Below are 13,707 nucleotides of genomic sequence, written 5' to 3'. Positions count from 1 at the left end.
TTAAGCAGTCGAGCCAGTTTGCTGCTTAGCAATAAATAAATGCAGGACTTTTATTGTTGTTAGCCGCCCTGAGGCCGACCGAAGCTGGGGAGGGCGGGATATAAATAAAAAATTATTATTATTATTATTAAATGCATAACTCAGATATGGGGAACATCTGGCCCTCCAGATGTTGCTGAACTACAGTTCTCAATATTCCTTGCTATTGGCCATACTTGCCTGGAGCTGGTGGGAGCTGGAGTTCAGAAACATCTAAATAACCAAAGGTGTACACCAGGCATACACAGAAACTTGATCTCACTACCTTCCGGAAGCACACACACACACACACTTTCACTCTCCTACACACACACACACACACACACACACACACACACACATACACAAATCATATGGGCACACATGTATCTATCACACATGCAAAGACAAGGAATATTACTTCTGAATGCTCCTTCAACTATATGGGTCCCCATTTATTTAGCTTTGTATAATTTAACACCAACATCTTGAATTGGGGTTGGTAGCATATAGGTAGTCAGTGCAGCTTCTGCACAATTGGTGTTCTATGATTCTGATAAGCCGCACCATGCAAAATTGTGGCAGCCTCTTGACTGTCTTCAAGAGTAGTCCCATGTAGAGTGCATTACAGTGATCTAGGTTACCAGAAGATGGATGATTGTGACCAATATTAGGCTTGCCCAAGCCACACTAAAATCAATGAGACCAACACTCAAGTCCTAATCATGCTTACTCACAAGTAAGTTCCATTTATTTTGTTGTGACACAGTTTCATTGCAGCCTACATGATTAGAATCATAGAATCATAGAGTTGGAAGAGACCACAAGGGCCATCGAGTCCAACCCCCTGCCAAGCAGGAAACACCATCAGAGCACTCCTGACATATGGTTGTCAAGCCTCTGCTTAAAGACCTCCAAAGAAGGAGACTCCACCACACCCCTTGGCAGCAAATTCCACTGTCGAACAGCTCTTACTGTCAGGAAGTTCTTCCTAATGTTTAGGTGGAATCTTCTTTCTTGTAGTTTGGAGCCATTGCTCCGTGTCCGCTTCTCTGGAGCAGCAGAAAACAACCTTTCTCCCTCCTCTATGTGACATCCTTTTATATATTTGAACATGGCTATCATATCACCCCTTAACCTCCTCTTCTCCAGGCTAAGCATGCCCAGCTCCCTTAGCCGTTCCTCATAAGGCATCGTTTCCAGGCCTTTGACCATTTTGGTTGCCCTCCTCTGGACATGTTCCAGTTTGTCAGTGTCCTCCTTGAACTGTGGTGCCCAGAACTGGACACAGTACTCCAGGTGAGGTCTGACCAGAGCAGAATACAGTGGCACAATTACTTCCCTTGATCTAGATGCTATACTCCTATTGATGCAGCCCAGAATTGCATTGGCTTTTTTAGCTGCCGCGTCACACTGTTGGCTCATGTCAAGTTTGTGGTCAACCAAGACTCCTAGATCCTTTTTACATGTACTGCTCTCAAGCCAGGTGTCACCCATCTTGTATTTGTGCCTCTCATTTTTTTTTGCCCAAGTGCAATACTTTACATTTCTCCCTGTTAAAATTCATCTTGTTTGTTTTGGCCCAGTTCTCTAATCTGTCAAGGTCGTTTTGAAGTGTGATCCTGTCCTCTGGGGTGTTAGCCACCCCTCCCAGTTTGGTGTCATCTGCAAATTTGATCACGATGCCCTTGAGTCCATCATCCAAGTCGTTGATAAAGATGTTGAATAAGACCGGGCCCAAGACAGAACCCCGTGGCACCCAACTAGTCACTCTTCTCCAGGATGAAGAGGAACCATTGTTGAGCACCCTTTGGGTTCGGTCAGTCAGCCAGTTACAAATCCACTGAGTGGTAGCATAGTCAAGTCTGCATTTTACCAGTTTCTTTACAAGAATATCATGGGGCACCTTGTCAAATGCCTTGCTGAAATCAAGGTAGGCTACATCCACTGCATTCCCTTCACCTACCAGGCTTGTAATTCTGTCAAAAAATGAGATCAGGTTCGTCTGACATGACTTATTTTTCAGAAATCCATGCTGACTATTGGTGATCACAGTATTCCTTTCTAGGTGCTCACAGATTGTTTGCTTAATGATCTGCTCCAGAATCTTCCCTGGTATTGATGTCAGACTGACTGGGCGGTAATTATTTGGGTCCTCTCTTTCCCCCCTTTTTAAAATAGGGACAACATTTGCCCTCTTCCAGTCTGCCGGGACTTCGCCTGTTCTCCAGGAATTCTCAAAGATGACTGCCAGTGGTTCTGAGATCACATCTGCCAGTTCTGTTAATACTCTTGGATGCAGTTCATCTGGCCCTGGAGACTTGAATACATCTAAACTAGCCAAGTATTCTTGTACTATCTCCTTAGTTATTCTGGGCTGTGTTTCCTCTGCTGAATCATTTGCTCCAAATTCTTCAGGTCGGGCATTGTTTTCTTTATCGGAGAAGACTGAGGCAAAGAAGGCATTGAGGAGTTCATCCTTTTCTGTGTCCCCTGTTTGCATTTCACCATCTTCTCCTCTGAGTGACCCCACTGTTTCTTTGTCCTTCCTTTTGCTACGAACATACCCATAAAATCATTTTTTGTTGCTTTTAACCTCTCTAGCAAGCCTGAGTTCATTCTGTGCTTTAGATTGAAGGTGAGTTCATTAAAGGTGAGTTCTACTGAACTTGAGGGGACTTCATGTGAATAAAATCAAGAATGGTATTGGAACCCCATTGCTTTTTAAAGTTAATTTTCATTGTGTGGACAGGCGGAGTCCCCAGATCCCGAGTGGTCCCCCCCGTCATGTGGAATAACGACTCTAGACAACGTGCTATGGGATTAAATTGGCCACAACTTTATTAAATTTCAAATGTGGGTAGACCTTGGCTCAGGCATTGGGCGTTTTCCCTCCCTAGTCCCCAGCCGGGGACCTAGGGAGCATCAGGGTTATCCAGTGTGTGTGGGGGGGATGGGCCGGCTCTGGAGAACATATGTTCAAGCAGAGATAGCCGCCCCCGTTACGCCGCCGCAGGGGAGAGCAATGACGACCTTTCGGCGTACGGCCAAAGCCTCCCTTCAAAAACCCATTTAACGGGGAACCCTGGTATCGCCGCCGCAAAGAGGAAGATGGACTAAAGGATTCCGCCCAAGGCCTGATACCGCCAAAGTTGTGACGTTTTGCTACGGGAAAGGCGAAACCTGCCAATGCAGGGAAATTCCTTTCCGGCCCTTTAACAGCGACCTTATCGTAGCAGCGCCCGCATACCTGTGGAGACAGGTTAACCTGCAAAACCTATGAAGAAAAGTTAACCTGCAAAAGAAGACATTAACTAAGGGTGGGTAGGGTGGGAGAAGCTCTGGAGCCAAGTGAGGATTACCAATTAAGATCCACCCTCTATTGTGTGGGCAGGTAATCCCTCCCCCTACCTGGCCTGGTTTCCCTGGCAACGCTTCCCCCAGGTGGGATTGGACAACTCACTGGGGTAGGCGGGGACCTCCAGGTATCCCACCTGAGGGAAGGCAAAGCCTATGCTGATGGGGCCACTCCAGATCCAGGGCTGCACGCGTCCACGCAAAGGGCGCCCCCCGTTTTAAGTGGGGAGCGGTCATTGTCAGATAACAACCAGTAAAAACTGCAACTGAATAGAGAACAAAAGGAGTTACAGGTTACATGTATCATATCGCAGAATAAGAAGGAACAAGCAATAAAGGCAGTGATGTAAAATCTCATCATGTGAGTCTTCATCTAAATTAGTTTCTCAGCCCAATTGGTTTTAATGGACTTGGGATTTCATTATTCTCTCTTTGCAGCACTTAAAGAAATTGTGATTGAGGTTCAGAAGTGGGCATACAATTAAGTGCTTGTAGAGCGGAATGAATAGGAAGGAAAGTACAATGTTTTAAGAGAAAGAAGCATCCCATGATTTGTAGCACTTGTTTTCAAGAGAAGTAATAGAAAGTTTGATTCACTTTGTCAGGAGCTAGAAGCCTTTTTCAGTCCAAGGTTATCATTCCCTTGTACACAATCTTCTGGGGGCCACATGGCAACAGAGGGTAGGGCCAGAGGCAAAAAGTCGATGGGGCAACTGCATTGATCACTACCTCTGTAAGTTGACTATATTCCAACCATACAAAATTCAGATGCGTAACTCTCAATCCAGGCAAGCAAGCGAGAGGCGTAATCACATACGAAGGACATATGTAGGGCCAGACCATTGCCTGGGCATGGGATGTGACCATGCAGTCCTAAGGTGTAGGACGTTTCTTCTCCACAAGATTAGTGACACTGCATTTTTCTCTTGACAGGTGGAAACTTCCCTGAAGACTTTTCGATACTATTTACAGTGAAACCTAAAAAAGGGATCCAGTCCTTTCTTTTTTCTGTCTACAACGAACAAGGCATCCAGCAAGTTGGTGTTGAGGTGGGCAGATCGCCTGTCTTCCTGTATGAGGATCAAAATGGGAAGCCTGCGCCGGAAGATTATCCCCTCTTCAGAACGGTCAACATTGCTGATGGAAAGTAAGTGAAAAACGAAGGTGGATATGGCATCCAAGGTGGTGGACAGAATTAATACCTGCAGCCAGATGATCCAGACCAGGATTCCACCCCCCGCTCCCCAAATTGTGTTCTATAGAAAACTGGAAGCTTATCAGGAATTCCTCAACAGCAAGTTCAGTAATAGCAAACAAATTTCCTTGAAAGCCAGATTTCCCACCACTGCTGATCCATACAATGCATAGCTACAGTAGAGTGTTTGGTGGGTGGTACCATTGAATGCAGGGACGCGGGCAGCGCTGTGGGTTAAACCACAGAGCCTAGGACTTGCCAATCAGAAGGTTGGCGGTTCGAATCCCCGCGACGGGGTGAGCTCCCGTTGCTCGGTCCCTGCTCCTGCCAACCTAGCAGTTCGAAAGCATGTCAAAGTGCAAGTAGATAAATAGGTACTGCTCTGGCGGGAAGGTAAACAGCATTCCCGTGCGCTGCTCTGGTTCGCCAGAAGTGGCTTAGTCATGCTGGCCACATGACCCGGAAGCTGTACACCGGCTCCCTCGGCCAATAAAGCGAGATGAGTGCCGCAACCCCAGAGTCATATGTGACTGGACCTAATGGTCAGGGGTCCCTTTACCATTGAATGCAGGGATGCAGGTGACGCTGTGGTCTAAACCACTGAGCCCAGGGCTTGCTGATCAGAAGGTCGGCGGTTTGAATTCCTGCGATGGGGTGAGCTCCCGTTGCTTGGTCCTAGCTCCTGCCAACCTAACAGTTCGAAGCATGCCAAAAAGTGAAAGTAGATAAATAGGTACCGCTCTGGCGGGAAGGTAAACGGCATTTCCATGCACTGCTCTGGTTCGCCAGAAGCGGCTTAGTCATACTGGCCACATGACCCAGAAAAACTGTCTGCGGACAAATGCTGGCTCTCTCGGCCAGTAAAGTGAGATGAGCACCGCAACCCCAGAGTTGTTCGCGACTGGACTTAACTGTCAGGGGTCCTTTACTTTTACCTTTACTATTAAATGCAGACATTCAGTGAATGTAGGGTGGTTGACAGTGAAGTTCAGCAGGCCTTGCCTGCTGAGTAGGATGGAAAATAAATATTTAGAATAAATATAATAGGTCATCCCCCCCTAACTATTGGTACAGTGGAACCTTGGTTGTCGAATGCTTCAGAAGTCGAACATTTTGGCTTTTGAACGCCGACAACCTGGAAGTGAATGCTTCCATTTTCGAATGTGCCTTGGAAGTTGAATAGCTTGCAAAGCATGTTTCTCCATTTTCTTCATTGCAATTGCCAAATGGCGATTGTGCCTTGGTTGTTGAACATTTTGGAAGTCAAGCGGTCTTCCAGAATGGATTATCTTCAACAACTGAGGTTCCACTGTATTTGCAAATATTCTTTGGGAACAAAATCATTCCTATTTTACCAAAATCAGTTATGTTCTTTTGCTAGGTGGCATCGGGTAGCCATTAGTGTGGAGAAGAAATCCGTCACTCTGATTGTGGACTGTAAGAAGAAAACCACGAAACCACTTGGCAGGAGTGACCGAGCAATTGTTGACACCAATGGCATCACAGTCTTTGGAACAAGGATTCTTGATGAGGAAGTTTTTGAGGTAAGTGTTCAGACAGTGGATTTTGTCTGTGAATACAGTACTTGCAAAAGAAGAAAACTGCAGGCATTCATCTCAACTGTCTAGGACTATATCAGTATAAGGCTTATGGAAATCACATTTAGAAGCCAGCTTACTATGAAAAGAACACTTGGCTTTCTTTCATGGCTGATGTGCAAAAAAAGAGAAATTAATCTCACAGATGCCCCAAAAGGGATGAGTTCTTTATTTATACAATGTGCCCAACATGTTTTGGCCAAAAATATCTTTCTCAATAGCTCATGTCTTTGTTTCCTACTGAACCAATCTCAAAAGTTTCTGTTGCTGTGAGAAACTGATAGGGTCTTCTTTCACAGTTGCCTAGGCATAAGGATCTTTTTTTAAAAAAACAATTTGTTAAGGTAACTGGAATTTGCACTCCTACTAATTGGAGAATTCCCACAACTAAGGTTGGATATTCTTTAGGGGTGCACAGTAGATTTGGGTGAATCTGGGTGCTTCTGAGAGATTCTGGACTTGTCTGAGGTGAAATGGAATCTGTATATGTTGCCCAAGGCAAAGCTGAGATCCCCAAGGCTTTGTGGCACCTTGGTGATTAAGACATTAAAAAATTCACTGCAGACAAGTATATGCTAAAAACAAAACTAATATCTCTAAGCTCACCATATAAGGAAAATACCAAAGCAGGGAGAAGGGAAAACTCTGTTGTGTTTGATAATTCAAAATTATAATAAGAGAAACTGATACTACCTGGACTGACCAATCCCAGCGCTTTGGGAAAGATATGTTGAAGTAAATAAATAGCTCTGATCTCATGAATTTCTTTCTGCTTTGCAAGTTCTATCTCTATGGAGCAGGAATATCATTAAAGGAGTTCTAAGAGAGCAGTTAGAGAAAGACTTTTCTTTTACATGAGTCCTAAATACTTTATTTGCCTTTTTTATTTTGGAAAATTCTACACTTCTTTTTTTCATTTATTCCTTTAGATTTAATCTTCCTGTTGTTTTCGGATCTTGGTTTCCTGCTTGTTCTTATGAGAGTGAGATAGGAGGAAATTAGCAATATATAATATATCAGTTATTTCACTCTTTTTTGAGGGTGTTTGATAGCCCATCATGAGGTTAATAGGAGCCTAAAGGTAAAGGTAAAGGACCCCTGACAGTTAAGGCCAGTCGCGAATGACTCTGGGGTTGCGGCGCTCATCTCACTTTACAGGCTGAGGGAGCCGGTGTTTGTCTGCAGATGATTTTTCCGGCTGATGTGACCAGCATGACTAAGCCGCTTCTGGCGCAGTGGAACACCGAAACCAGAGCAGCACATGGAAATGGCGTTTATCTTCCCACTGGAGCAGTACCTATTTATCTACTTGCACTTGATGTGCTTTCAAACTGCTAGGTTGGCAGGAGCTGGGATCGAGCAACGGGAGCTCATCCCGTTGCGGGGATTCGAACCGCCAACCTTCTGATTGGCAACCCTAGGGCTCAGTGGTTTAGACCATAGCACTACCCTAACTTCCTTCAAAAATATATTAATCTTTATATACTTACCTGGGGCTGGCATTGAACTTAGTCCCACTGAACACAGTGCAACTCATTGCATAGGGTTGGTTACCAGTCAGTAAAGAGGCTTCTCTCAGACATTTGCTACTCATTAATAAACTAGGTAAATGGAGATGTGGAACACACACAGAAAATAAAGGACAGAGGGAAGCTTGTGGAAGGAAATATCTCAGAAAAAAGGAGGATTGATCTTTCTAAGTGAAATGTCTTTCAATCTCAACTAACCATAGAGAGAATCACTTTAAGGTTCCATATAGATAGTATTTTACACCCGTCCAATTCAATAAATGGAGACAGCCATTTTATCACCCATTTTATACCTCACAGGTGCATGATGTGTAGCATAATTCTCCTTGCCTCTTGGCAATATGACACAGCAGACTGGGTTTCATTTGGGTTAAAATGAGAACTCTCACTGTGATTCTTTGGCAGTTGGTATGGGCTGTCTGGTAGCTGCCTTTCAACATTCAGAACAAACAGGGAGAGAGGGATGCACAGCACCTCTGTGGCTTATTTGAATAGCCAGCCTATGTATCTTACTTTACAGGGTGCTGCATGCAATGCAGAGGTAGAAATGACACAAGAATATTCCTCTGTGGAGGTGAATTTGCATGTGGACTATGCGTGGGCCTCTTGCGCTTCCTTTCCCTCTGTTTGTTTTGAATGTTCAAAGCTGGTGTTACGTCTAAGTAAACTTAAGATTGGGCTGTAAGCAGGGCCTTTTTTCAGTCAGAAGTCACTGGAACTCAGTTTTGGCACCTCTCAGATGGGTGCCATTGCCATTATAAGGGAACAAGGGAGGCATTCATGGTGAGTTCTGGCACCTCTTTTTCTAGATAAATCACACTGGCTGTATGACTGTGATCCAAAGCTGAATTACTTGGAAGCTTATTTTGCCTTAATCCGTGGCACATAGAGACTGAGAAACACTCATTGCAAACATCTCAGGGAGCTTGCTGGAAACAGCCTGTGTCTCCAACATGCCAACAAAATATAGCATGGGCCATCGTGTCCTTTGGGTTGCTGGCATGCGGTGTTTTTACGTCGGTGTCAGTCACCTACTAAAAGGCCTCACGTTGGTATAGAAATTCTCTGGGCCAGGCACCAGAGTCACTTGATAGCTCCCGTTACATGTTATGGCCACAGCATGGCTAAATCATCACAAGGAAGCAATTTCCAGCAGTTTTCACATGATGCCTATAACATGTGTGCTGGCTCTTGACTTCTAGGAAAATATGTATAAGATAGAAGTGTCCATGTCTGTAAATAAGTGCAGGATTGCAGCCTTCCTTGCAGTTGAGGCGAAGGTGGCCCTGAAAGAACTCTTGTTTATGACTCTGGCCTTCTGAAGTTTATTTATTTCATAAATCTTTCCAGTAACTAGAGAGGATTTGGCAAAAGGAAGTATATTTTTCCACTATTTAAAAGCCAGGAAGAAGGATTATACAGAAGACTGAAACACATCTGTTTAGAGAAATGTATATGGGTGACTGAACTCTATATAGGAGGTATTGCCTAGAAATATTATTTTAACAGACTGCTGGAGGACATTTATGTTTTCAGGCATCTGATTTTTACAAGCCTATCATCTGCCAGTGAAAATATTCCAAGCTGAAAAGAAAGGCTATAAGAATAGATGTGGTGGTGCCTAGTCAAGTCTTTTTGCTTCACACAGAGGTCATGAGCAAGCCTAATAATAAAAATAATAAAATAATAATAATAATGGAAGATGGCAAGATCCCCAAGGACGTGATGTACGGGGAGCTGGCTTCAGGCACCAGGCCCATTGGCAAACCAGCACTGTGTTACAAAGATGTCTGCAAACATGAAAGCTGGCAAAATCAACCCTGCTGTGTGGGGATGCCTTGTAGATGACCGCAGTGCTTGGAGACAAGTCGTGCATCATCATCAACAACAATGTGTCCTCCTTTTGTTTGGAACCACATTAATTCCTGGAAAGTATACAGTTACTTCATCCTTATGAATTCCGGACATTCCAAGTTGCCCTCAAAAATTCAAGGCAAATTTGAGCACTGTCCTTTGGTGATAAAACACAGCCACAAAGGGCTAGCAAGCAATCCTCAGTGGTGTTCTGGCTGTTGTAGGGTCCCCTCTCCCAAAGTGAAATTTGAAGTGAATTGGAAGGTTCTGCCTTAGGTGGAACATCTGAGGAGTTTTGAGGGAAACTGGAAGACTGGATAGATGTAGTGAAATTTATCTCGGCGGGTTTCCACATTCTTCCTTATATGGTTCTTACAGGAGGGCCCTGGAGAGGCTCACAAGTGTTTGGGATCCAATTCATTACCTGACAATGAATTTGCTCTCTGTGATTGGTTGCAGTGGTAGAGCTGTCGAAAACCAACATCACTTGGTATCTCATCACAGCGAAATTTGAGAGCTGTACCAATCAAAATGATTGAGCTTGATGTGATGCAGGGATGGGAAACTTGTGGTCCTTCAGATGTTGTTGGACTGCCATTTCCCATAATCCTTGACCATTGACCATTATGGCTGGGGCTGATGAGAGTTGTAGTCCAACAACATCTGGAGGGCCACAGGTTCCTCACCCCTTTGTCTGTGATATTTGAACTGTGGTGCCTGTATCACACATGCAGACCATCAGTTCAACCCTATTCAGGCAATATAGCTCCCATTTTGACAAACTCGGGAGCATGGGGTGGAACCGTGCACCCACATGTAGGACATACATTTCAACATGCAAAGGCCTCTTCCCTGTTGATGATCACTTTATGTGTGGATGGCAAGGGTTAGGGCTAGCTGCTGCATGAGATATCTAGGGTGTGACTACAGGCATTCCCTTACTTGCACACGGTTGTCTTTTGTGTGAATGCATATACACGTGGTGCTGGTAAACAAATAAAGAAACAAACAAATGATTGCTTACCTGAAATGGCAGGTGAGAGCTGGAAGGTCCTTGTAGCTCATGAGGAGGCCCTCTCAGAGTCCAAAAAGGACATCAGTGAGCCAAAAGTCCAGGAAAAAGACTCCAAGTGCTTCAAAATGGCATGTGGGAACTCTCACTGCTGCCACACTACCCCGGTCAACAGCTGTTAGGTGAGAAGCTGCATTTATTGCAGCAGGTTCCTCACTTATATGCATTTCACTAAGCAGACACTGGCCCGGAACATAACCCCTGCGTAAATGGGGAGTCACCTGTACTTGGTGTCATGACTCTACTTTCAGCTCTTGTTATGCTCTATGTTCAGTTATAACATCTGAACAGGATTTGGAAGATGTAGTTATCAAGCACACACGATACACACATGAACTCACAACCTTAGTGATAACAGCATGCTAATTTTAGTGAGACTCAATTTTCAAAACACATAATTATTTGAGAATGGGAGAACAGGATGAAGACTACAGGCTTGATTTGCTTCTGCTGTTTCGTTCTACAGTATTATGTTGACTCTGAAAATATAATCATTGGGTTTGATGACTAGCAGAGGGAGATTTCAGCATAATTCCTTAGAGCTGGAATTCATCTTCCCCAAACACATTCCAGGTACTAATGGATTTCTTGTGTTTGAATAATAAAGAAATATTGTTCCACACATTGGCTGAAGAAAATAGGCATTAAGAATATCTATCTCAGAAGGGCTTCAGTACCCTAGTATATAATCAGTGTGGCTTCAGTACCCTAGTATATAATCTATTATACATATGTTGTTATTCAAACACTTGAGGTGTATTTTTCTACCCAACTTTCAGTGGAATCTGTGCTCTACAAAGTATGGGGGGAAATGATACGTGCGGCATGGAGCGAAGCATTCCAGCAAAATTTGGAGCTTAGTATAGTAGAACTGAATAGTACCACTGCTGAACAGAGAAGGAGGAAGCAAAATTGCCAGTGACTCATTAGAGAAACAACGTAACTGCCTGCCAATGCTTTATTTTGGATGCAACTATTCAGCACTGAGAACAGCAGCATTTTCATAGGATTAAGAATAGCTGTAGGAATTTACACACATGTAGAAAGAATGTAGGGACACACATGTAGGGATACGGGTGGTGCTGTGGGTTAAACCACAGAGGCTAGGACTTGCTGATCGGAAGGTCGGCGGTTCAAATCCCCGCAATGCGGTGAGCTCCCGTTGCTCGGTCCCTGATCCTGCCAACCTAGCAGTTCGAAAGCACGTCAAAGTGCAAGTAGATAAATAGGTACCGCTCTGCCAGGAAGGTAAACAGCGTTTCCATGTGCTGCTCTGGTTCACCAGAAGTGGCTTAGTCATGCTGGCCAAATGACCCGGAAGCTGTACGCTGGCTCCCTTGGCCAATAAAGCAAGATGAGCGCCCCAACCCCAGAGTCAGTCACGACTGGACCTAATGGTCAGGGGTCCCTTTACCTTTACCTCAATCAATCTTTATTACGGTCCAGAGACCCAACAAATCATTACAAATCAATGTACAATTCATACAGCCTACCCTTTACCTTTACCTTAGAAAGAATGTAGTGATTTTGGTATGAGGTAAATACTTATTGGAATAGTGAGCCATTGGTGTGCTGGTCTAAAAAAATATAAGAATTTAGGTGCCACATCTGTTCAGGGCATTTCAAAGATGGCACACAACTGGGCATGAGGTGGGTCTTTGCACATTTTAGCCTCAAGCTCACTCTAAATGCTATAAGTCCCTGAGAAGCAACTTATTCTTCTGCTCGCCCATTTACAGCTCAAAAGTGGCTATGGAAAGTTGTGAACTTGGCCAGCTTTGTTGTGGCTGAATAGAGTTGTCTCTCTAAGTTCCAATTGGCTGTTTAAGCTTTTGAGGGTTTTAAAAAATACTTCACAGTCCCTTCCTTCCTGAGCTGTTGTCCATCTGATAAATTAAGGTGAGCAGCAGCAACACATTCCCCCTCATATGGCTATTCCATTTACAGGTGACTGACACAACTAAGGAAATCCAGGATGTAATGAAAAATTAAAGAGGGAATGAACAAATAGGGGAGGATGTACATCTCAGCAAGGTAGATGGAGGTATACATTGGGTTAAGTGGACTGAGTGATACTTTAGGAGTTCAGCGATTCTCAACTGTAGTGGCCTTGCATTAATGCCACATCGCTTTATGGGTCCATCTTAATATCTCCAGTGAAATGCATTCTCCATAGCTCTCACTGTAGCATGTGCTTTCTGTGTGCCCAAGAATACAGTCATACCTCGGGTTAAATATGCTTCAGGTTGAGCGTTTTCAAGTTACGCTCCGCGGCAACCCAGAAGTAACGGAGTGCGTTACTTCCAGGTTCTGCCACTCACGCATGTGTAGACGCTCAAAATGACATCACGTGCATGTGCGGAAGCGGCAAAACGCGACCCGCGCACGCACAGATACGCAGTTGCGTGTTACGTTCTACTCAGGATGCGAACGGGGCTCCGGAATGGATCCCGTTCACATCCAGAGGTTCCACTGTATCTTCTTGCCCCAGCTCATATAATGCTACCCCAGAACACTGCTGTAACCCAGGTCAAAGATACCTATTAGAATGGCAAGTGAATTTGTTCTGTACTGACCTGAATCCTAGAACAATAGGATCCAGAATGCAGCAGTCTGGTCTGCAGGAGCCACCCAATCCAGCTCCATGTGGAAGTGAATCAGCAACCTGATTGGCCTGCAGCAGCAGCAGCCAATCAGGCTTCTGGAGGAGGTGAATCTGCAACCTAATTGGCCTACAGGAGCAGCCCGGAATTAGCCAATCAAGCGGGGCCCATTGTGTAAATAATGTGTATATATAGCTAGATTTTTTGGGAAAAGTTTCATTCATTGCTACTATGAGCTAAATAAAGAGCCTGAAATTCACATTCGAGTATATTTCAGAATTCAAGGAAGTAGTAGTTACAGCGACAGCCAAAATCAAACCTTACTAGGAGCAGAAGGGAAAGTATTTTGCAATAAGCTTGAACCCGCCCCGTTCTTAACACGTTCTCCTGAACCAGATTTCACTGGAAACTTGTCCACTGTGTCTCAAACACTTTATTTGATTTTCCACACTATGACATCTAGGGTTTGGCTGGGAGTGGA

The 13,707-nt window shown here is 44.4% G+C and overlaps 1 protein-coding gene across 4 annotated transcripts in view; it reads left to right on the top strand.

Annotated features, from left to right (window-relative positions):
- The window catches only part of COL11A1 (collagen type XI alpha 1 chain), a 270,407-nt gene that overhangs the window by 42,361 nt on the left and 214,339 nt on the right, over window positions 1-13,707 (top strand). For all 4 annotated transcript variants that reach the window (XM_079981011.1, XM_079981009.1, XM_079981010.1 and 1 more), the window contains exons 3-4: window positions 4,309-4,522; window positions 5,952-6,114. In XM_079981011.1, coding sequence (XP_079837137.1) covers window positions 4,309-4,522; window positions 5,952-6,114 — 377 coding nt within the window. The remainder of the gene's footprint in view (window positions 1-4,308; window positions 4,523-5,951; window positions 6,115-13,707) is intronic.

Source organism: Podarcis cretensis (assembly GCF_951804945.1).
Source record: "Podarcis cretensis genome assembly, chromosome: 6".
Lineage (NCBI taxonomy): Eukaryota > Metazoa > Chordata > Lepidosauria > Squamata > Lacertidae > Podarcis > Podarcis cretensis.
The sequence above is the reverse complement of the archived record's forward strand: the minus strand, read 5'-3'. Positions and strand labels throughout refer to the sequence as shown.